Source organism: Octodon degus, unplaced genomic scaffold, assembly GCF_000260255.1.
Source record: "Octodon degus isolate 3935 unplaced genomic scaffold, OctDeg1.0 scaffold00003, whole genome shotgun sequence".
NCBI classification, from domain to species: Eukaryota; Metazoa; Chordata; class Mammalia; order Rodentia; family Octodontidae; genus Octodon; species Octodon degus.
The window spans coordinates 8706859-8729555 of record NW_004524579.1 but is presented as its reverse complement, the minus strand read 5'-3'; the positions used below and the strand labels follow the sequence as shown (position 1 = coordinate 8729555).

The window sequence follows — 22697 nt, the reverse complement described above, 5'->3', positions numbered from 1 at the left end:
ATTGTACTTCAGGGAACATTTATTCTATTCACTTCTTTTCAATGCACCCCTATACAGTAGTTAAATGAAGGGAATACTGTCTCTCTCCAAATATAAGAAAACTGGCACTCAAAAAAGAAAAGCTAGAGATTCTTGTCTAGAGTCTCAAGTAATGTCATCAATAGAAGCCAAAGTACAGCATCCTCTTTCATCCGAATCATTATTGGAGGACAAATTGACAAAAATCTCTAAGGCAAAAAGGTGACTACCTTCAAAATTATAGGTCAACTAAATGCAATTTACAAAATCATAATAGTGGTACCTTTGATTAAGCCGTTAGTTGCCTTTTAATACCATCCGAAAGTACTGCAACCCCAAGAAAAATAGATTTTATAATTGCATCTACCTAGTAATTGAGCATTTAGCATAATCTTCAGAAAAGAAGAAACAAAGGGAAAGCTAAAATTCCATAGCTGTACCTGTTTATTTTTATTAGCAGTCATTCAGATAACGTTCACTATGTGTCTGACATGGTTCTAAGCACTTTGTACACATTTATAGAAATTTAACATCAGAAGATCTTCTGGAATAAATGCTATATGTATCCCATTCTCAGATGAGGAAAATGGGTCAAAAGGCAGAGATGACTTGCTGAGGTCACACAGATGAGAAGTGACAGAACCAGGATTCAGATCTTGGATGTCCATTTGCAGAATCGATGCTCAGGATCATAGCACTGTGGTATCTTTAGTAGTTTCACCACTGGTTCCATAAAAGGAAATGCTCTCCAAATTTTCAGTTTTTCTGGATGGTGGTTGCCATAAGTGAAGCATTTGAGAAGTACTCACGAAGATTCTGTCAAGCTCTTCTTTATGTGCTACCAGCAAAAATCCCACGAAATAATCAATGTTTTTTTAATTGTAAAGTCAACATAATCTGAGAATACGTGGCATCATGTTGGTCAAACGCCCAAAGCAGGCTCTGATTCTGAAATGTGTTCCCCATTCTTCCTGCTGATCAATTTAAAAGTTGACCTTCAATTGTTCATTGACAAACTTGAGGAATAACAACTACCAACAAGGTGCAGAGCTGTGGGAGTTTTTTACCAAGTGTAATGTTTTCCCCTGTAGAAGTTTACAATCAAATTGTAATAACAAAATATATTTCCTTAAATAAGCAACTAGCAAAGCAGTAAAGAATAAATGTCCAAAGAGCGCTACAGATAGTAAGTATGATGAGGAAGTTAGGGATCTGTGTTCTCTGTTCCAATACTTCCTTATATATCCACTTATTAGAGCAATTATCAATTGTAATCATTCACTTGCTGTGTCTAATTTACCTGCCTGACTCCTCCACTAGAATGTTAGCCCCTTGAGGACAAGGATACAATTTGATTTGTTATTGGACCCTTAATATTTACCATGCTGTTTGGGATATAATAGATACTTAATACATACTTGGATGAATGAATAAATGAATGAATGATAATGGGAAACAGTTGCCAGTGTGGTAGAATGGCTACTTTCTGGAGTTAGGCTCTTAGTCTAAGTCTTAACTATCCTTTTAAAAAGCTATGTCGTTCTGAAACTTTTATCTGATTTCTCTGTACTGCAATTGTCCATCAGTAAAATTATAATAATAGTAATTTCTTTTACAGCTAATTTTACTAAGGAACAATCCGCTCCCCCCCCCAAAAAAAAAAAACACTAATGAATTGAAACTATAGTCATTTATTTAGCTCAAGACTGCATGAGTAAGCAATCTGAACTAAGTGGGCTCTCCTATCTCAGCTTGGCTCATTCAGACTTCAGAGTTCCATCCTCAGGTGAGCTGGAGAATGACTGATCCATGTAGCATCTTAGCTTTACCCAGTCCACATGACTTTTTCACATGACACCTGGCAGCAGTGTTCCAAAAGAGTTGAACTGGGCAGAAATGAAGAATATGAGGCCTCTTTAAGTTTAGACTCAAAAGTGGCACAAAGTCACCTCTGGCATAGTCTGCGGTCTAAGGAAGTTATATAGTCCGCTCACATTTAAGGAGTAGATTCCATTTTAAATAGCAAAAACTCAGAAAATCCACAGTTTAATGGAGGTGTTATCATCCTGTTTAAAGTCACCTGCCAGCATTTCATTGTAGAAGGAAATACGAGTTTAATCTTGAAAGGCAGATGAGGTTTCTGTGTGTGGAGAACCAAGACTTCTCATAGAAACACAAGATTAGCTCACCTGGGGTCACATATAGGAGGGCATGCCTGGAGAACAGCTAGCAGAACAACCTTCCCAGAAGAACTAGAACTGCCTAGGAATCTAGGAAACTGAAACACTCTGAAGTCAAGGCCGAGAAGTTGGGGTTGACCATGGACCAACAATAAACCATTAGCTTTTGACTGTTAACCAATAGAATGATTGCTTGTTTTTTATTATTGTTATTTCATGTTTTGGTTCTTTTGATAAGCTTGGTGCTGATAACTTTGTGATGTCTCTGAGACATCACAGATCATTACCTTTGGATCATCTACCCAAGATCCAAAACAAAACAAAAACTAGAACTTACAAATTGTATCTGGGTTTTGCTACTCCCTGACGTGGACAAAGCTCTGTGTCCCTCTTCACTCAATTTTATTCCATCTATAAAATGGAGTGATCCCTTTGCCTATCCATCCCACAATGACAACAATCTTAATGGTCAAGCCACAGGTAAGTAGTATTTACTAACCAAAAGGAACATAGAGGAGCCCAGGCTCTGATGTTTACACAATTTAGTGATAACTCACAAATCTGAATCAGAAAAGTCAAGAGTGAGAAAAATAAAGTTTCAGTGTGGCCTCCCCTTCAGGTTAAGCCTTAACTTCTGAAGATAACCTTCAGTCCATCTAGTTCAGCAAGACGCTCAGGAGCGACTGGAACCATCGATGTGCTTGGATCTCGGCCACCATGAAGGCTGCCCGGGCTGCTCTGTATTAGCGGCAGATCTCCTGGACTGCTCAGTGGTGATAGCTTCAGACCTCTCCAGCATGCATAGTTTAAATGCAGATTCACTGATGAGTAATTTTGATAATTCTGTCAGCGTATGAAGACTGCTTGAATTAGATGACTATACGATTGTTTTGTTTTTTTTTTTTTCTCGAAGACAATTCTGGCTTGTCTTCTGCCATGTGAAATCCATCCTGCTGAGTGCTCTTGACTAGACACGTCCTTCCTGCCATTTTAAAAACAATAGTGGCAGAGATGCAAGCTGCTGATGGTGCTCAGCAGGACACATCAAACACACAGATGCAATTTCTGTACATTGAACAGTGAAGTAGGGTAAAATTCAAATACTTACAGTCGCTTAGTAGCGAGCATTTGATTGCTGCAAATTGAACCTTTCATAATAGGATTTATAGTAAATACTATCATACAATTTGTGAGTTCTGCAATAATTTCAGTCAAAGCCAATGCAAGATATTGGAGGTGTGAGATTTATATGAGGTACATGGTAGTTCATGCACAGATTACGAAGGCGTTGTTTTGTTATCAATATTATTTTTAATTGTTTATAAGATAATCATAATTATTGCTTCTTTCCCTGAAATATTAAGGATGATCAAGGAGGGTAATCCTAAAAATGCAGAAGCAAATAGACAGATTTGCCTCATTTCTACATCTGCTTTAGGATTGCAAGCCCCCAATCGTACTTCATTCCTTTCCCACCTACTTATTAAATAAAATTAAAATTACGGTGAGTAAAGTTTTGGAAATGTACCTTTTATATTCGTGAGAAGCCATAGTCTAGTAATTGAGTAATTAGTGGCAAGCACATTCTATCTACAGCTAAAAGAAGGAATTAAAACTAAGGTATTTTGAGGCCTACAAAAATATAGTTTAACTCTTCTGTGATAAAATGGAAAGATGACAGCAGCCTAAGGGGCCAGTACCGCAGTAGTAACCATTGAATTTAGTTCCAAATCTTTCGTAGGAAGTTCTTAAAATATCAACACGAAAAGCATCATGTAAAAGTAGCACTTGGTATGTATGAGAATTTGGTGACACTCCAGATTGTTACCAGATAGCTGTACTTGCTAATGATCCAGAATCCCCAAAAAACATTACCTTTTAACCATAGTCTTGCTCTTCAAGACCCTGCAAGGCAATTCAAAACACAAAAGTATAAAGAAAAGCAGATAGTAGGACCAGAAGATCTGGATGACCTATTCTTTATTCCTCCCGCTCTAAATGGAAACACAGAAAACTGTTTTCTGTGTATTGGGGCTTTTCTGTAATAAACATAAATATGCACATCAACAGCCTCTGAAGAAGGAACTGTTACTCTCTGGTAACCCCTTAGAACCTTGACAGAAAAGGCCCTTGTGAGGGGTGTGCTTCCACTTGATCCTTCTTTGCTTACTTCAGAATAAGTATTCCAAATGATAATATTTATCATTGTAGATGGGAAAATCCCGTTTCTGAAGCTCAGCATTTCCAGCCTCTCCACCCCAAGCAGGTGTCTTTCGATCTCTCACAAATCAAAGGAGAAAGTAAAAAGACAGCCTTTGAGGGTAACCTGACATGTATTTTATTAAGCTCACTAATCAAAGCACATGTAAATTAGAATGAATCATAGTCATACATTTAACAGCAAACAAAACTCAGTTGAACTCCTGCCCAGCTTTCTTCCACATTGGTTTTATTCAAGGACGTACCTTTCTTTTCCTGCTTTCTGTTTTCCCTTTCTTGGACACCTCCAACCCCCATTGACCACTGAAATGCAAGGCTATAAATGTAAGGCTGTAATACATCATGAGCTAAGTCTGGAGCACACGTCCTCTACCTACATGTGCATGAATCTTTGGTACAGCTGAAATCCCAGAAACACACTGAGGGTCATTTCACATGCTAAGCAGAGTCAAAAGTGTGAGCACTATGTGAATCACCCTATATTTCAGGAGAACTCCAAAGGTGAAAGGTTACGTTTGTGTCATGGCAGCAGGGTTTCCTGGCACTTGATTCCAGCTCCTGGAAATCTAAGACTGGTAACTGAAACACAAATCTGACAATAAGATAATCTTTCAACTTCAAAAAATGTGACTGCTGAATTCTTCTCTGTTGAAGAGCTGAAAGAGAACTTCAAAGGTGATTCTTTTTAAATGAGGCAAAAGGATAGGGAAAACATGTTTCTAAACAAGACCATGAAGCTTGAATAGTGCAGGGAAGGCAAAAGTAAAACCCTGGACTGCCCTCCTTGCTCCTGACTACCACAACTACCTTCCCCACCCCTGGTTTGTACACTTAGCCACTCACCTCCTAGCAAGGGCCAGTGTCTTCCAAGGTAGCCCCAAACCCCAAATACCAAGGCAGGATAGTGACATCTTAGCACATTCTGAGATCAGACAGTTTCTGCATTTCCTAGGGTGTGGGGGGAGGTGGGGGTGGGAGGGAAAGGCAGCATACCAATGTAGTGAAATCTGGAAACAACAGCTTATATACAGACACAAAAAAAGTTTGCATATTGCACAGAGCGCTTGAAGATCATAAATCTATGCATGAGAAAGATGTAGTGGAAATTTTTGGGGGGATTAGAGTTTATTTTTGTCATCTCTGTGAGACAGCTACTCATTCATCCAGATCACAGCTAAGAAAAAAGCTGGTCACAGAAATTAGCAGTTTCAGCTCAGCAGCGAAGTCGCCAGCCTGTGAAGGCAGAGAGAAATTGACTAATTAGCAATGCGCACTAAAACTTGACGGTTCTTTATAGAGAGAAGAGAAGAGAGAGGGAGAGAGAGGGAGCGGGAGGGAGGGGGGCTCGCTTTTTCCCCTTCTTTCTTCCAAAGATGTTTGAAATCGCAGTCATTTACGCTCGACAATTTTTACAATAGCCTTGAGCCATAATTTTGCGAGTCTCTCCAGCATCCATCCCCCTGTATGGTCTCTCTCTACTGGCCAAGCACGACCGTTTCTCTCCCCAACCGTGGATTTCCTATTACTCTCGTTACGACTCACTGAGCCCCAGGCCCAAGGATAATGATGTGTTGTTTCTTGGTAGCATAATTTGTCACACGTACATTTTTTCTTCTTCTTCTCTTGCAGAAAGCTCTGCTCTCTCTCTCTCTCTCTCCCCTTCTCTCCTCTCTCTCTCTCCTCTCTCTCCCTCTTTCTCTTTTCTCCCTCTCCTACATTTCTTGCTGTTGCTAATTCATGGTGATCAAATGATGTACGACAAAATAAATTGTAAAGAGTGACTGCCTGGAGTTGGGAACCAGAAGGTGGTCCCCCCCCCCCCAAGGAGAGAGCAAACCTTTTAAAAGGAAGGACAATTGATTTTTTGGGGGGAGCTTAAGTGAGCCTTGACTTTGCAGCTGGTTGACAGCAGGTAAGTTTCTGGCCTTGTGTCTGCCTTGTGTGTATTTCTGTTGTCTTTTGGGCTGTTGGAGGGGGGAGGGAGTCTTTGAAAGGGGTGGGGGGGCAGTTCTGTGGCAACGGCTTCTAAAGAATAAAACTCCCATTGCAAGAAATAAGGGGGGGGGGAGGCAAAGGAGGAGAACGAGAAGGAAGGAGAATTGGAAAAGACTGGGGGGGGGTGCTGAGACAACGAAGCGGGGAGAGCGCGAGAGAGGTAAGACCAGGGCCACTTCCACGCAGACTCTGAGATGTTTCCGGCGGCACGAGCTTGGGGGGCAAGGTGGGGGTGCCGCCGAGGGAGGGAGAGCGAGCGAGGCTGCGTCCACCTGGCACGGGATGGTAAAGTGAGTGGAGAGGAGCCGGTTCCGGCGGTAATGGGAAGCCGGCGATCCAGGACCGGCGGCGGGCAGGGCAGAGTGAGCCGCAGAGGGAGGAAGGCAGGGGCCGGTCCGCGGGCTCCTTGGGCCAGGCGGCTGGGGCTCTCCCGGACGGGCCGCGGGTCGCCGGCAGGGTCCCTCCCGCTCTGTCCTGCAAGGTGCAATCGCAGGTTAAGGACTTGGCGGGGGGGAATCCCGCCTCGCTTCCTCCACCCTGCCCTCTTCCTCCTCTTAGATGCGGGCTGCTCAGACTTCGAAGAAGTAGTTCCAAGGCCCGGGAGTGGGGGTGCCAGAGCGTAGGGGACTCTGGGGAGCTGGACCCCCGGGCTCGGAAAAAAGCTGCTCCTGCCCCCTGCCCGCAGGGTGGTGAGACGCAGAGGCCACCCGGCACTGCCCCAGCTCGGCCCGTCGGGCACCCGCCCCTCCCCCAGCTCTGCCTTCCAACTTGAACTTCTCGCAGTTGCCGGAGTTCGAGCGACGGCGCCCGCCGCCCAGGAGGCAGGGCCGGGCACGCCAAGTCCTCCGGGCCCGCGGCTCTGGCTCGGCCCCCGGCCGCGTAGCCCTGCCGCCACCCAACGCCCAAGGGGAGACGGGGTCCGAACTTGAGCTCCGGGTGCCGCGGACGCGGGTGGACAGGGACTCGGGGGTAGGGCGGGGGTGGAAGTGTTTTCCTGCCAGGTTTAAAGGCGCTTCCGGAAAATTAGCAACACTGAGTGGAGACCGGGAAGCCTGGAGTTCGCGAAGCGGGGAAGCGGGCAGCCGGGGCGAGGGAAATGAGCTAGAATTGATAAGGACAGCTCCCGCCTCCGCGAGTCCACTGAGCTGTCCTCACCGCGCTCCGCTGCACTTTCGGGAGAAGAAAGGGCTTTATCTCTAACCTCATGCTACTAGCCTAGGAGTTTCTTGGGGCAGCGCGGATAATCGAAGGGGTTCCCGAGTTGGGGGAGCGCAGAAGCCCCCCACCCTCGCGCCTGTCTTGCCCCTTTCCTACCAGCACCCCTTAACCCCCCAAAAGAAAAAAAAAAACTGGGCCAACTACAAAACGCACAGCTGACTGCAAAGAGTGGAGCCGGAACCGCGCCGACGGTCGCCTCTGCGCTCTCTGGGCGTCCCGACTGCCCGGCTCCCGGCCTTTCCCTTCCTCTGGCCCAGCATGGACAGGAGCTCTCGGGGTGTCTCGGCCTCCGCCGCCACTTTGCCGTCGTCGCTGCAGAGAGCCGAGCCCGGGCGGTTTTAGGAAAGTGAGAGACCCGGGTGTAGGAGGGAGCAGGGAGCAGAACGGAGCCCGGACCCGGACTGCGGATCCGCTAGGGTCGGGGTCCCCAGAACGCCGGTGGGGGCCGAGCTGAGCCTTGATTGTTGTTCTTCGCCCTCCCCTCCCCTTCGCACCCTTCCCCATCCGACTGCACCGACCACACCCCACCCTCACCACCCTGCTCCCCTCCCATCCCCCACCCATCTGCCAGGTTGGAGGAGGGTTTAAAGCCAGGTGCGCCGAGCCTGCTCGCCATGTCCAGATCCGGGGACAGGACCTCCACCTTCGACCCCAGCCACAGCGACAACCTGCTGCACGGCCTCAACCTGCTGTGGCGGAAGCAGCTGTTTTGCGACGTGACCCTGACGGCTCAGGGCCAGCAGTTCCACTGCCACAAGGCCGTGCTGGCCTCCTGCTCGCAGTACTTCCGATCGCTCTTCTCCAGTCACCCCCCTCTCGGGGGAGGGGTTGGCGGCCAGGACGGCCTGGGGGCCCCCAAGGACCAGCAGCAGCCCACATCGCAGCCGCAGTCGACCCAGCAGCCACCACAGCAGCAGCAGGAGGAGCCCGGGACTCCTTCCTCCTCCCCCGACGACAAGCTGCTGACCAGTCCCCGGGCCATCAACAACCTGGTGCTGCAGGGCTGCTCGTCCATCGGGCTGCGCCTGGTGCTCGAGTACCTCTACACGGCCAACGTGACCCTCTCCCTGGATACGGTGGAGGAGGTGCTGTCGGTCAGCAAGATCCTGCACATCCCCCAGGTCACCAAGCTCTGCGTGCAGTTCCTCAACGACCAGATCTCGGTGCAGAACTACAAGCAGGTGTGTAAGATAGCCGCTCTGCACGGCCTGGAGGAGACCAAGAAGCTGGCCAACAAGTACCTGGTGGAGGATGTGCTGCTCCTCAACTTCGAGGAGATGCGCGCCCTGCTGGACTCGCTGCCGCCCCCCGTGGAGTCGGAACTGGCGCTCTTCCAGATGTCCGTGCTGTGGCTGGAGCACGACCGCGAGACCCGCATGCAGTACGCGCCCGACCTTATGAAGCGTCTCCGCTTCGCGCTCATCCCGGCCCCAGAGCTTGTGGAGCGGGTCCAGTCCGTGGATTTCATGCGCACCGACCCAGTTTGCCAGAAGCTGCTGCTGGACGCCATGAACTACCACCTGATGCCCTTCAGGCAGCACTGCAGGCAGAGCCTGGCCAGCAGGTAGGAGACAACAAAGAGGAGGGCGGGTGGGGTGGGGGGAGACCAGAGGCCGGAGGGAGGGGAGGACGCAGGGAGGAGCGGGAGAAGGTTGGGCTGGGCAGGAGGCTCCTACAGGCTGAAAACAAACAGAACAATTCAGAGGACGTAGAGAAAAGTTGATCTCAGAGTCCCTGAAAGGTCAGTGGGAAACCGGCCTAGCAGCATCCCTAAGCTCAAAGAAGCCCAGTTTATCCACATGCCTGGAATTGTAGACTCAGATGGTAATTGACAGGCAAGTGGGGCCAAAGGCCAGAGGCCTGAGAAGTGCAGCTTTGGGAGCCTCTCTGACCTCGCCCTCCTTCCAAATCTCAAGGTGAACTTGTTTAATAAGGAAAAGGTTTCTGTAATGAGACCCTGCCCTTCCTGTTTCCTGTCTTGGGCCAGCAGAAGTGTCCAGAGCATGCTGGCAGAAGAGAGCTAGTCCAGCACACATTCAACTTGGGTTGTTGTTTGTTTTGCTTTTTCTTGTGGTTGAGGCTGACTCCCTTTGTAGGTTGAAAGTCAAGATCTCAGTTGGAAATGATCACATACTGGGGCCTCCTAAACTTTTCCTCTGTGCCTTTTCAATTTGCGAGTGAGAGCAGAGGAAAAGGTTTCTGGGTGGTGGGGTGAACCTTTCCATGCACTTCCATCTCAAAGGTGAGTGCAGTTGAAAGCTGGAGTGGGAGGCACCTCCTGATCCTTTGGGAGCTGGCCTCCCAGTCACAAGGGAGTGAGAGAGCTGTTGATGCTGGTGTTGCTATTTAGAATGTTTCTATGTATGTGTTGCAAATGGGATTTCATGTCAAAAGGGAGAAAAAAATGATACCTCTTTAAAATGCTGCTGAGATGAAAAGACTATAGGAATTGACAGTCCTGTTTTATTGGTTCCAGTTTTTAAATCCTTTTTAATGAGCCCTAGAGAAATGTTTCTTTCTCTTTTCAGAAAAGAGAAACAGTATCTTCTCAGTTTCTCATGCTAAAGCATCAGGATTCCAGATGCTAGGCTACTGCAGCCTAAACCACCAAAGTGGTACATTAGGGAAGTGGATGTTTTAAAATTTGTCATGGCTTATTCTCATGCAGGCTGGTGCCTAAATCTACTTTGTGCAGCCTTATGGAATTCAGTGAAAAAGTCACAGGATTTTTTCATTACGTCTCTACCAGACCTCGGTCAGTAACTTAAGTCTTGAAGAAGGGAAGATACTATCCACAGCGGCTGAGACACCGCTCCTGTGAGGTTGAGGCCAGCAGAAAGTATAAGGAATCTCACAAGTTGATTTTTCTGGTATTTATGAGAGGGAAGAGTGTCTTGTGGTGTCAGGAGGTAACAAGACATATCAAGATCCAGGATCCCAGACCCACTTGTACTTGAACCTTGAGCACTGGAGTCCAAGTTGAGAACAAGGCGTAAAATGTTTATTCATTTTTTAAGTTTCTCAATGTGTCCAGATGAAAATGACAAGCTCAGTGTGGTAGCAATTATTACCCACCAGTGGCCATTCGTGGTTAACATTGTTGTTTTAATTTTTATCACTTTTAAAGCACCTTCAAGTATACTGGATTTAGCACCTATCTTATGGTCTACCATAAATGTACCGTACAAAGATTCAGACTACACAGTTATGATCCTGAACAAACTTACCTTTGTATTGCTAAAAAAAATATGCATTTTATATAAATTCGGAAACCCAGGGGGATAATAAAATTAGGATTTGACTTCTTCTAAGAGTAATTTGGGCAGATGGGCTTTATAAATATATAAAGCAATAAGTAATTTCTGGGGCCCTCAGTTCACTTTTATCTGTAAGTGTGTCCCAGGATTCAGTGTTAGCAGAGTAGACTTTCAAAATGCAAAATCAGCTTTCTACGTCCCTCTGGACTCAGAGCACCAGCCTGGGCCTGTCCTGGTGGGTGACTGTGATACCAGGTTGCCCAGCTCTGGGAAGACACCTTCCAGTGTCCCCGACCCACATCATTTGAAGGAGATGTAGTGATCTCTGACCACTGAATGCTTCCAAGTGTCATGGGTGTGCAGGAATATGATGCTTCTGTGGTAGGAAGAAAACTGTATTTTCCTTTAAAAGAAGATATAGCAAATAAACTAGTGCGTGCAAATAAACCTATGGTTAATTTCAAAGTTAATATAATTTAGATTTTGTTCCATTATTATCAACTGCAACATTTCAAATTTTAGGGACTAATCACATTATTCTAATATTAATTCACAGAAGAATGCAAAACTAACGACCCAGACCTGAACTTTAATGTAGAAAAAATACTTCAAGTTGCAAATCAATAGTATTAAATGAATCCATTTATTATAACATCAGCATAATATATTTTCCTAGATTTACATGAGTTTAACAGGAGGATAAATGTAGTAATCTATTGCTTTTGAAATTACATCACTTTTATTGAAGACAGTTGAGCGGATGGACATTGTATTTATTACTTTTTATCTACCTGTTGTTTTTAAAGTCTGAATATGAAAGCATTCCTCAAATTCAGAGAGATACCAGAACTAAAATTGACCAGCCTTTTGGAGTGAATGCAAAATATAATCAAATAACTTCAAAAGAATCCACTTATTTGAGAATATGTTACCCATAGAGAGTAAAAATATTGCCATAATAATTTAAACATGATTGTGAAGATTATTAAGTCACTTTGAAGCTTTGTTTGCTACAAAAATAAAGCATCCCAAATGTAAGATCCTTATACAAATATTTGAATCAATTTAAATTTTTCACTATCTACTTAATTTGCACTCAGATTCACACTCTGTTTTAACACAATTAGGACAATAAATAAAGTAAGAGAACTGTCACCTTGTATTCAAATATATACATAAGTAAATTAACATTGCAAGACTTGACAACAGATTAAAGTTTCAATTAGACAGAAGGAGTAAGTTTTATTGATCAATTATACATCACAGAGATCTTAGTAATAATGTACTTCAAAATTACTAAAGGTAAGTGGTTAAATATTCTTACCATCAAAACCAAAAACTGATATAAAGGTGAGGTGACAGATATATTGATCTTGATTTAATCTGTAATGTATATGTGTAACAAAATATTACACTTTACCCCCAATAAGTCTATTTATATCTAGATAGATAATTTCACCTGTAAATTAATTTTTTAAAATTTATTAAAAGAGTAAAGGACTTAAGTAGGCAAAATTAAAATATTTTGAAGTCATTTCTTCACTATTTTCTTTTTGTTGAAAGAAACATAAAACTCATCATTTGAAAAGGAAATAAGTTAATTTTTTAAGGTTTCTATATAAATATTAATGTTCTCTAAGCATGAAACTATAATTTAGTAAGGTAACAAAATGCAATGTTAATACACTAAAAGTAATTAACTGAAGATCTGTAATATAAGCTATCGTCTTAGAATATAAACTTACAAGTTAACAACTTACAGTATAAAGGACTGGGTAATCTCATTTAGCTTAAGTAACACAAAAATTTCAACATCTATCTTGAACATAAGTATGCATAATTTATTAATTGCCCCAACTACATCAAATTGGAGAAGAGTAATTAACTTTTTTTTTTATATTTTTCACTATACCTCACACACATAATGTGGCAGTTAAGTTCTTACTAAAAGTTCAATGAATTAAAATTATGAAATAGGAAAGAATAAGGGATGCACTTTACCAAAATACTATTCAATCTGTGTTAGTAATGCACAAAACCAAGATCCACTGGACCTTCTCCAGGAAGACACCTGTAGCAGAAAAACATTCTTGAAAATGATTTAAAAAAACCCAAACATTTAACCAACAGCTATTCAGTCCTACATGGAATTGTGTACTGAAGTGTAGTTCAGAGAAATTATAAGTCATAACTAGAAAGCTACCATATGATGATTTTGTTTCCTGAAAACAACATGCTATATTTTAAATTTTTACATAAATTGATGTTAGAATCAGCTGTTCTCATCTATTTGCTAAAATGTCTTGGGATGATAAAGAGCCATCAGATTTCTTAAAGCACAGGTTTAATTCCTGACTTTGGTGCTGTATGTAGCACAATATATTTTATTGGCTTTCTTCCGAAGAACTGAATAATAACCTTAACAAAGCAAGCTAATTTTGTACCCATGTATTCTCTTAATTGTTACTTCTCTTTATATCAATTTGATACCGTGAGATTAGAAGTTGTTAGGTAGTTAGACTTTGTATCAGAAATTACTCAGCCATTCAGAATACAATCTGTTTATTATCTGAAACAGGATCATTGATTACAAAATTATATCATAGGTACGAGAGCCAAATAGTTATATCCTACAATCAAAAGGCAATTAGAGTAGATATTAATGCACTTTATTGCTGTACATGACTGACAAAAGCGAACATTTTTACATTTTATGTCATGGTTGTATTTTTTCCTGTTTACAAACATGTTAAGGATTGCTCATTCCCTTATCTAATTTCTAAATATGTGAGTTTTGTTAAAACTACAATAAAGGAATGTGTTGCCTTATTTGCAACAGCTACTCTTCTCCAGACGATACTCTAAGCATGTCACAACACTGTTTTAAATACTCATAACAGCTCTAAGGATTAACAACATTAGCCTTCTTTTACAAATGAAACAAAACGACATGCACAGAGAAGTCGGCGCTGTGCCCACGACTACACAGCTAAGCCTAGGTGCAGGGCGTTGAGTGTTCTTACACAGAGCGTGCTGCTTCTGCTGTGGCTCCATCTTTGCTGGGTTATGTGGCAACTGACCCAAGTGGACTTCCCTTTTGGAAAAAAAAAAGTTGTGAGGGTCAAATAACAATATGTCTAACTGTAAAAGATTTGAAGGAAATGTGTTGTTGAGGGCGTAACTTTTTTTTTTTTTTTTTTTTTTTTTTTTTTGGTGGAACCAGGAATTGAACTCAGGCCCTTGCGCTTGCCAGGGAAGTACTTATTCCACTGAGCCATCTCCCTGACCCTGAGCCATCTCTCCGGGCCTTTCTTTCTTTTTTTTTTTTTTTTCTATAACAAGACATAACGTGATTTATGTGGCAGTGTAGTCACAAGGTCCCCACTGCAACTCTTCCCCTCTCGCTCTGGCACAAAAACATCCACAGGCAATGTGTTGAGGAATGAGCATGCGTGTGATGCTGTCACCCTCATTTAAGGCAGAGATTTCATGTATTTATGTCACATATGTCATGAAAATTATTCTTTTGATAATTGTCAACCACTTAAAACAGTGCTTGGTTTTTGAGCTGTTTGAAAATAAGAATTGGGCAGGATTTGTTTGGTGGGTCATAGTTTGCCAACCTATTTTGGACATATGGGATGTATCAATAAAACAGACAAGAATTTTGACCTTATTCTCTAGAAAAAAACTTCTGTTTTCTTCCTTCCATTTGAATAAAATTCAAGTTTCAATGACTTTACTATGCCAAGTTAAAATTTCAAATTTCTACAATAAGAGTTAAGAATTTTAGTAGTAATCCCAGGAAGCTAGATAGTAATTAATAAAACAATGAATAAGTTGCTCATTTTTTTCAATATACTAGATCTAGAACTTCCTCATGTAAAATGACCATTATTTGACTGTGGCATAAATATTGTTTGAATGATGTTTCAATGATTTCCTCTAGAAAATCAGATCAGTAGGTAGGTTTAGCATATGGCTTTCTAAGATTGACAGGTGTGTGTCCAGCTTACCAAAATGCTTAAAAATAAACATAGACAAATTATTTTTCTCCATATTATCCTGTGTACTTCCAATTACTTTGATCATAGGGCATTTGTTGTCACAATTCCTGACAGCTAAATGAATGGACTGGATTGAGCTTATCTACAGACTTTCCTTCTCCAAAGCGAATATCCTCTGGGCTTAATACTCACATGTTCCCTCTGGGCTTTTCTTATGTCAGTGTCTCCTCACTGTACATTGACTTCTCCAAATATTTAGAACGAAAATACTTAGTGACTGACTTTTATCCATAAAAGTGAGTTCAGCGTGAATTGCTGTTGACCTTCAGTTAATTGAGATGGGTCCTAAGGATTTGGCACAGTATGTGGGAATTAACAAAGCCATCATGGAATAAAAATGGTGAGGGTAGTTTTAAAGATGATTATATATGCATCTACCTATTATCAATCAGAATAGCAGCTATTGTTAATGGAACACCACTAGGAGCTTGATGTGTTACCTATGCTTTGCACAGTACTTCCAGAACCCTTTAGGCCTTTTGAAGATGAGAAAACTGAAGCTCAAAGGAGAAGTCATTTTTCCAGTCATCTCCTCTGAGTAGTGTTGTGCTGGGGATCTTAACCCTTCAAGATTACCCACTCATTGTGAAGGCAAACTGTGGTTGTAGCTTCTCTGAAAAGCAAACTCTCATTAACACCTTCATTGCATTTGTTTTGTAGAGTGATGTAAAGCCCCTGCCTTCTTGTTCTTCCAGTTACATAACCAGCGAAGAACAGCGGAGCGAATATAGTGCAGAGTTAGAATTCTAACTTAATTCTTAACACTTAATTGTTAATTCTGAGAATAAGGGGCTAAATCGTGGGATCTGTCGGGATGATATTGGCTTGCTAAAAATAGAATGAGCTAATGCAGTTAAACCAACAAATATAAGATCTTTCAGTTTAACTATGAAAAATAATTATAAAAATGAAAGTTGCTTTGTCTGGATTACTGAACACTACAGACTGGGAGAGTATCGTCTTTGTGCCCATGACAACAGAACAATATCCATGTTGGTGATACTTTCAGGTGATAAATTCATAGGCAGAAGCCAGAATTATAGAAATGTCTGTATATTTTAATAACATAAAATAAGATTACTCTCACTGGAAATATATTCTCTTTATACTTTGTTTCAAGAAAATCATTTTAACAATCGCTAGGCCATAAATGTTGGTACTTCTGTTATTCATCTTGAATTTCAGAAAACACATTCATTTTCTATATCTTTTCTATTAACTTTGAAAAATATTACAATGTGTGGATTACTAGTGTTTTCTTTTAAAACAAAACAAAACAGAACAGCACTTTGCTATCGGCAAGAATATGTTACCAAAGGAAGAATTATCGGTTAAAATATACATGAGATAGTAAATATGATCATTTTACTGTAAAGAGCAGTTTATCTGTCAACAAATGAAATCAATGGAAACAGGGTTAGAAGACTTTGCAATACTAGAAGTAAAACAGAAAGGCATTACAGAAAGCTTATAGCAGAGAAGAAATGAAAAAACAAAAAATAAACCCTAAAGTAAGAAAAAAAAAAACCAAGCAACAAGGAAAATACAAAGAAATATAGTGTAGGAAAAAAAGAAAGAAATATAGTGTAGGGAATCAAATTAAGAGGTAAACTTCCTTAAAGAAGAGAACAAGGAGTAGAACAAGATAGTTAAGAAAATCATAGAGATGAGAGATTAGGAGGTCAATATTGGTTGGTCAAATAAATACAAAATAAGATGTACTTAAATCACTAAGTGCCTATTTAGGCAAGTATATGGACCTGGGTTTGATCCCCAGTACCCCATCCCACAGAGGCCCCGCCCCTGGGCTCACTGAGCCTGCAACCAAGTGTGGGCGTGGTGGTGCAGGTCCATAATCCCAGTGCTGGGGAGGCTGAAAACAGGAGGATGGCTACAAATCTGAGCTTCATAGTGAGACTCTGTGTAAAAAAACAAACCAAAAAAAAAAAAAGTATTTTTTCAAAAAGAAATATCAAAACTAGTAAGATCCTTTTTTAAAATATCTGTTTTTGTTCTAGGTGATACAGTAGTTTCAGGAATGTTCTGGCTCAAGGGTGACAGCATGTCATACCAACAATAAAAGCAAAAGCTGCATTCCGTGCACAACTGTGTTAACTCCGAGTGTAATTTGAACTGGCAGCCAATCTGGAAGAAAGGCATTCCCAACCTCCAACAGCCTTTCTCTCCCGTGTCCATAGACATGTCACACCCACAGTGGGAACTTGGGGTTATGAACTGCACATTATATTACCTCCAACAGGAGGCGATGCTGTATCTCTCAAGTTTGTCGTGGTATATGCAGCTCTATGGTCGGTCCCAAGTTACAGAGCCTAATCAGATTGGAACATCCCTAACTTCATGTAGTTTGCACTAAAAAATAAAAATAAACTATTACACAATTAATCACATTGGCAATATACACTACAGATTAGAGAAGTGCTGTAGTTGGAGACACCCATAGAACAGGGCTGTGACGTCGTCTAAGTGGCCAGAGAAGAGCTGCTCTGCAGAAAAAAATGTGAACCTTGATAAGGGAGCTCTCTAGGGTAGCAGGTCTCGGGGACAGGAGGGGCAGGATCTGTGGGAGGCCAGGCTGTGAGAAGAGCACCTGCAAAAGCCCCTACAGAAAAGAGCTCAGGAACTGAAAAAGGGCTGTGAGACCAGAGACAAGGTGGAGGGACTGTCCAATGCACTAGGGAAGCTGCGGGCCCTGCTGAAGATCAGCTGCTGCAGAGACTCTGTGGTGGAAAACAGCATGGCGGGGGTGGTTGTTTGGTTTTTGTTTGTTTGTTTGTTTGTTTAGTTGAACTGAGCAATAATACAACTGTGGAAACACGGCTGCCTTTAAAACCATAAGCTTCTATGAATGTCCTGGCTCCCTTTTTTCTGAAGATAGTAGAACTATCATCATAGTTCTACTTCCCAGGGTTCACGTAAGGATCCCCTAAGATAAATTTTAAAAAACTAAATATAAAGTGTTATTTAAAATTGACGTAGGGCCAGCCAAAAAGTTCAGCAGATTAAAGCGCTTGCAAGCAGGCGCAGGGGCTGGGGGTTGGATCCCCGGGCTCTCTGTGCTGGCCCCGCCCCCGGGGCGTGCTGAAGTGGCAATCCAGACTGGGTTTGGTGGCGCTCCTGTAACCCCAGCTCTTCGGAGACTGTAAACAGGTGGGTCACTACGAGTCTGATCTAGTAGTGAGACCCTGAACACCCTGTAGACCTTTCCCTAAAATACAAAAATAAATAAATAAAATAAAATAAAATTGATGTATTATGAATTTTAAACCGTACATTAACCACAATGTACTCAAATGCACTTTTGCGTATCCAGAAAACTCTGGGACATGTTTGTAATTTCACTGACTGCATGAAAACAAGAGACCTATAAAACAAGAAGGATAAAGTTGAAGAATCCAAAGGTGAAACCAAGGGCATTAGCAAAAAGTGGGGAAATTAGAATTTCTGATGGCTCTCAGGAACTTCGATTTAATCCTTCAAAGAGAGAATGATGACCATGTTAGGTGTGAAATCCTTCTTTCCTTAGATAATTAGTCTTTTCAATCTCACATACTCAAACTCAGAAGCTTCTCTTGCAGCTGCTGGCTCCTGGAACCCTCCCCCCCCCCGCCATCCCCTCCCCACCACACACCAGGCTTCGTGGCTCCCCGAGTGCCTGTGAGCTGGCTGCTAAATTGCACCTGCGCAGGGGACTCTGAACTTCTCAGAGCTCAGCTGGGCCACCTTATGGAGACGAGCTCACTGGAGGCTGCAGAGAACTGAACTGCAGAATTACAGTCGGTTTCACTTCCCTGCCTTATGTGCCTTCAGGTGCCTCTGAAGACAGGCGAGGCCAGTGAAACGGAGAGGGGGAAGAAGAGAGAAAACAATATCCAAGAAGAAAGAGTACTCGAAAATGTAAAGGCATTGTTGAAAAATATGGCTAGAAGAGTGCATGTCCGTGGGCCTGCGTGTGCCCCAAACTGCATATTATTGCTGCAGGTTTCTAGTTTTTTGTACAGTAACCTCTCAGGCACATCTGCTTATCAGATAAAAGTCCGTTTTGTACGTGGACGTGGGGGTGGGGTGGTCGTCAGTTCGCAGTCTCGCACTCTGTGAGGAAATGGAGGATGGGAGGGTCCACTTGCCCCCAAAACTGAAGATAGTTTTATTTGTAAATCCTGCTTAGAACAAAGCAGCAGGCTGTTGCTTGGCCCTGATGTTGAGCCTCCCTCCAAATCAACCACATCACAGTATCCTGTACTAAAGGAAGGGCTTGGGAGAGGGAATGTAAAATCTGTGAGTCTGGGAAGATTTGAACTTTGAAGGAAATATATTAATGCCGCAAGATATGCACTAGGCCCTCAGCACGCCCTGTTCCATGCGCATTAACAGGAGTTCATGGAATCTCTGAAGGATCCCAATCATTCTGAGTGTATTACAGAGGCAGAAGTGTGTGCCTAGTAGCACATACCAATTTGGTGGATTGGTTACTATAGCAACTCTGCCATCACTGTCACTGGCAATTTCAGTAATCTCCCTCTCTTAAGGTTTTCACAAGCATTCACTCCAAAATGACAAGAGAGCCAGAGATGTGATGAGAGGTACAGATAAAAAGTTAAGGTTATAATACACATATAGTCTCTTAAGCAGTTCCACTGCATGGTTATTAACACTGAAAAGTCAGACAGATGTGGGTTCAAATCCCACCTCAACTGCTTATAAACTGTGTCTCCTTGCATAATTCACTTAACCTGCTATCAGATGCACCACCTGTAAAATGCACATAACAACAATTTCCATGTGATTGTGAGGGTTGCAGGAGTGTGTGTGCTACATCTACCATGGTATGGAGCCTGGAGCCTAGCTAGGAATGCTTAATAATCCTTAGCTTCTATTTTTATAGCAATAGTTTAGATTTGTTTTGTTTTTGTAGTTAGTACGGGGTCTACAGGGTCTCACTACATAGATCGGACTCCTAGTGATCCTCCTGTTTCAGCCTCCCAAGCACTGGGATTATAGGCAGGCAGCACCATGCCCAGTCTCAATCACCATCTCAGCAAGTCCTGGGGGCAGGGCTGGCACAGCATCTAAGCAGGGACTTTAGTCTGCTGAGCTATCTGCCTGACCTGTAGGAATAGTTTTATGCAAGTCTGATTTGCCCTTCTTTTCACTTGGCAGGCAGGACTCCCAGTTCTATCCAGGGCATCCACTCTAGAGCTGGGCTTGCAGTTCAAGCCCGTGCTGTTCTGATTGGGATAATGCTTCTGCAAAAGCCTAGCTGCTTTTTTCATTGTGTCGTGTTGTATATTATATTCATCTTATCCTCCTGAGTTGCTTATAGAGCCTCAGTGACGCCTGAAGTCTGTTTCATCTTCATGGTCTGTGAGCATTCCAACAACCAGAAAAGTTGGAAAAATTATAGTGTATTCACACAGATCAGCTTTATTGAGTGTAACCTATATACTGTATATATCACTAATTTAAAGTATAAAACTCAGTAGGTTTATTACATTCAAAAATCTTGCAGCAATCAATAGAATCAATTGAAGTGCATTTTAATCATTCTCTCATTACTTACCACCCTCTCCAATCCAATACCTGTCAGTGATGAGCCACCTCTACCATCTCCCCAACTCCAACCCTGGGTAGTGGTCAAACTATACTCTGTATCATATTTGCCTGCTTTTATTTAACTAGGATAGCACAGTCTATAGTCCTTCTTGAGTAACCTCTTTCATGCCCCATAGTGCATGGATGAAGATGGAAGGTTCATCCGTATTGCAGCATATAACAATACTTCGTTTCTATTTAGGGCTGAGTAATAATCCCTTATATGAATAGCCTATATTTTGCTTACCTATTAGTTGATGGACAACTGGGCTGTTTCCTCTTTTTCACTGTTATTAATAATGCTGCTAAAGGCCAAAGAGATCAGCAGACTACAGCGCCTGCTTAGGCAGATGCAGGGGCCGGGAGTTCAATCTCTGGCCTGCTGTGCCAGGCCCACCCCTGGGGTGTGCTGAGATGGCACTTGAGACTGGGCGTGGTGGTGCATGCCCGTAATCCCAGCATTTGGGAGGCTGTAAACAGAAGGATCACTGAGAGTCCAATCTAGTAGTGAGACCCTGTAGATCCCATAACCCTGTCTTAAATAAAAATAAATAATAAAAATAATGCTAAAGACTTCTGTGTATAGCTTTTGAGGACATGTTTTCATCTCTTGGCACACATCTCAGTGGAACTGCTGGTTCATCCGGTAGCTCAGTTACCACTAAACAAATTGGTTAGCCTTTGCGGAAGTGCCAGCTGGTTTTCCCAAGCAGCTGCACCATGCTGCATTCCCAGTAGCAGTGTATCAGGTTCTAATTTCTCCACCTCATCAAACTTCACTTCTACATTATAGCCATCCCAGTGGTTATAGTGTGCTAACTGACTATGGTTTGCATTTGTTTACTGGCTAATCAAGTTGAGCATTTTTTCATGTTCTCATGACTATTTACACGCGCATATATGAGAAATTTCTATACAAATCTTTTGGCCAGTTTTTGTTAGTACCAGTCTGTTTGTGATACATAATAAGATCGCTTCATCATAGGGAACTGGTACTTACACATATTTCATCTTAATCCTTTCACTTCCCCTTGCCCTCCCCCAGCTCCCGTCTTATCCCCATCCCTGAACCCACTTTTTCTCTCCATAAAGCCTACCTCCCTGTTTTTTTATCATGGAACTTTCTTTTGGCTCTTTAAATTATTTATAGTTTGAATTTCTCACGTAAGAGAAATCGTGTAATATTGAACTTCTGTGTCTGATTTCTTCCACTTAACATTATGGTCTGTGAGCATGATGGCACACTTCTGTAATCCCAATGCTAGGAAAGCGGAGACAGGAGGATGACAGAGTCTGAGCTATATAATGAGACCCGGTAACAAATAAATAAAAGTTTTTTTAAAACCCAAAGTATTATGGTCTCAAGTTGCAGCAACTTACCCACTCATCTATTGATAAGAATAGAGTCTATTTCCAGGACTTAGCAATAAACATGGATATGCATATACTACTGTAATACAACCTCTTTAACTCTTTCAGAAAGATACCCATACAAGATATAGCTGGGTCAAATCGAATTTCACTTGTAATTTTTGAGGACTCTTCATACTGACTTCCATGGTGGCTGGACTAGTTTACATTCCTACCGAAGATGCAGAAGGTCTCCTTTTCCTTGACAACCTTGTCAGCACTTATTGTTTCCCGAGTTCATGGTGATAACCATTTCTTCTGGAGTATAAGAGAATCTCAGTGTTGTTTTGATTCTCAATTCTCTGATCTTTGGCCATTTTTAAACTCATGGTTTTATTATTGACTTTGCCTTTTCATTATGCAATTGTAAGACTCCTTCAAGCATCTTTAGTACGGATTCTATCGTTCCTAAGGAACAGCTGGGGTACTTTTAGTAGGAATTGGATCTTCTTTTTGATAAGAAGAAAAATCCATGCACATGTATAGTGCAAACGTTCCTAGATCCTTTTATGATATATGTGACTATACTAAAAATCTTGGTGTTGATGTGACAGAAAAAGAGTACTTGTGGTAGATATTGACATTGTTTGTTTTCTTCTCTGTGTGATTATTTTGGTTTTGTGGACTTGAATATTGTCTCTCTCAAGTTGTATTTTGGCCTTGGTGAAGCAAGGTTTTTATTTAAAGAAAATTTTTCTTTACTAAAGTTATTTACTTAAATG

General features: G+C 42.3%; 1 protein-coding gene across 1 annotated transcript in view; it reads left to right on the top strand.

Moving 5' to 3' along the window:
- The first annotated feature begins 5644 nt into the window (after positions 1-5644).
- The window catches only part of Klhl14 (kelch like family member 14), a 105393-nt gene continuing 88340 nt past the window's right edge, over positions 5645-22697 (top strand). Inside the window, exons 1-2 of the mRNA XM_004623564.2 lie at positions 5645-6330; positions 8203-9195. Coding sequence (XP_004623621.1) covers positions 8246-9195 — 950 coding nt within the window. The 5' untranslated portion in view covers positions 5645-6330; positions 8203-8245. The remainder of the gene's footprint in view (positions 6331-8202; positions 9196-22697) is intronic.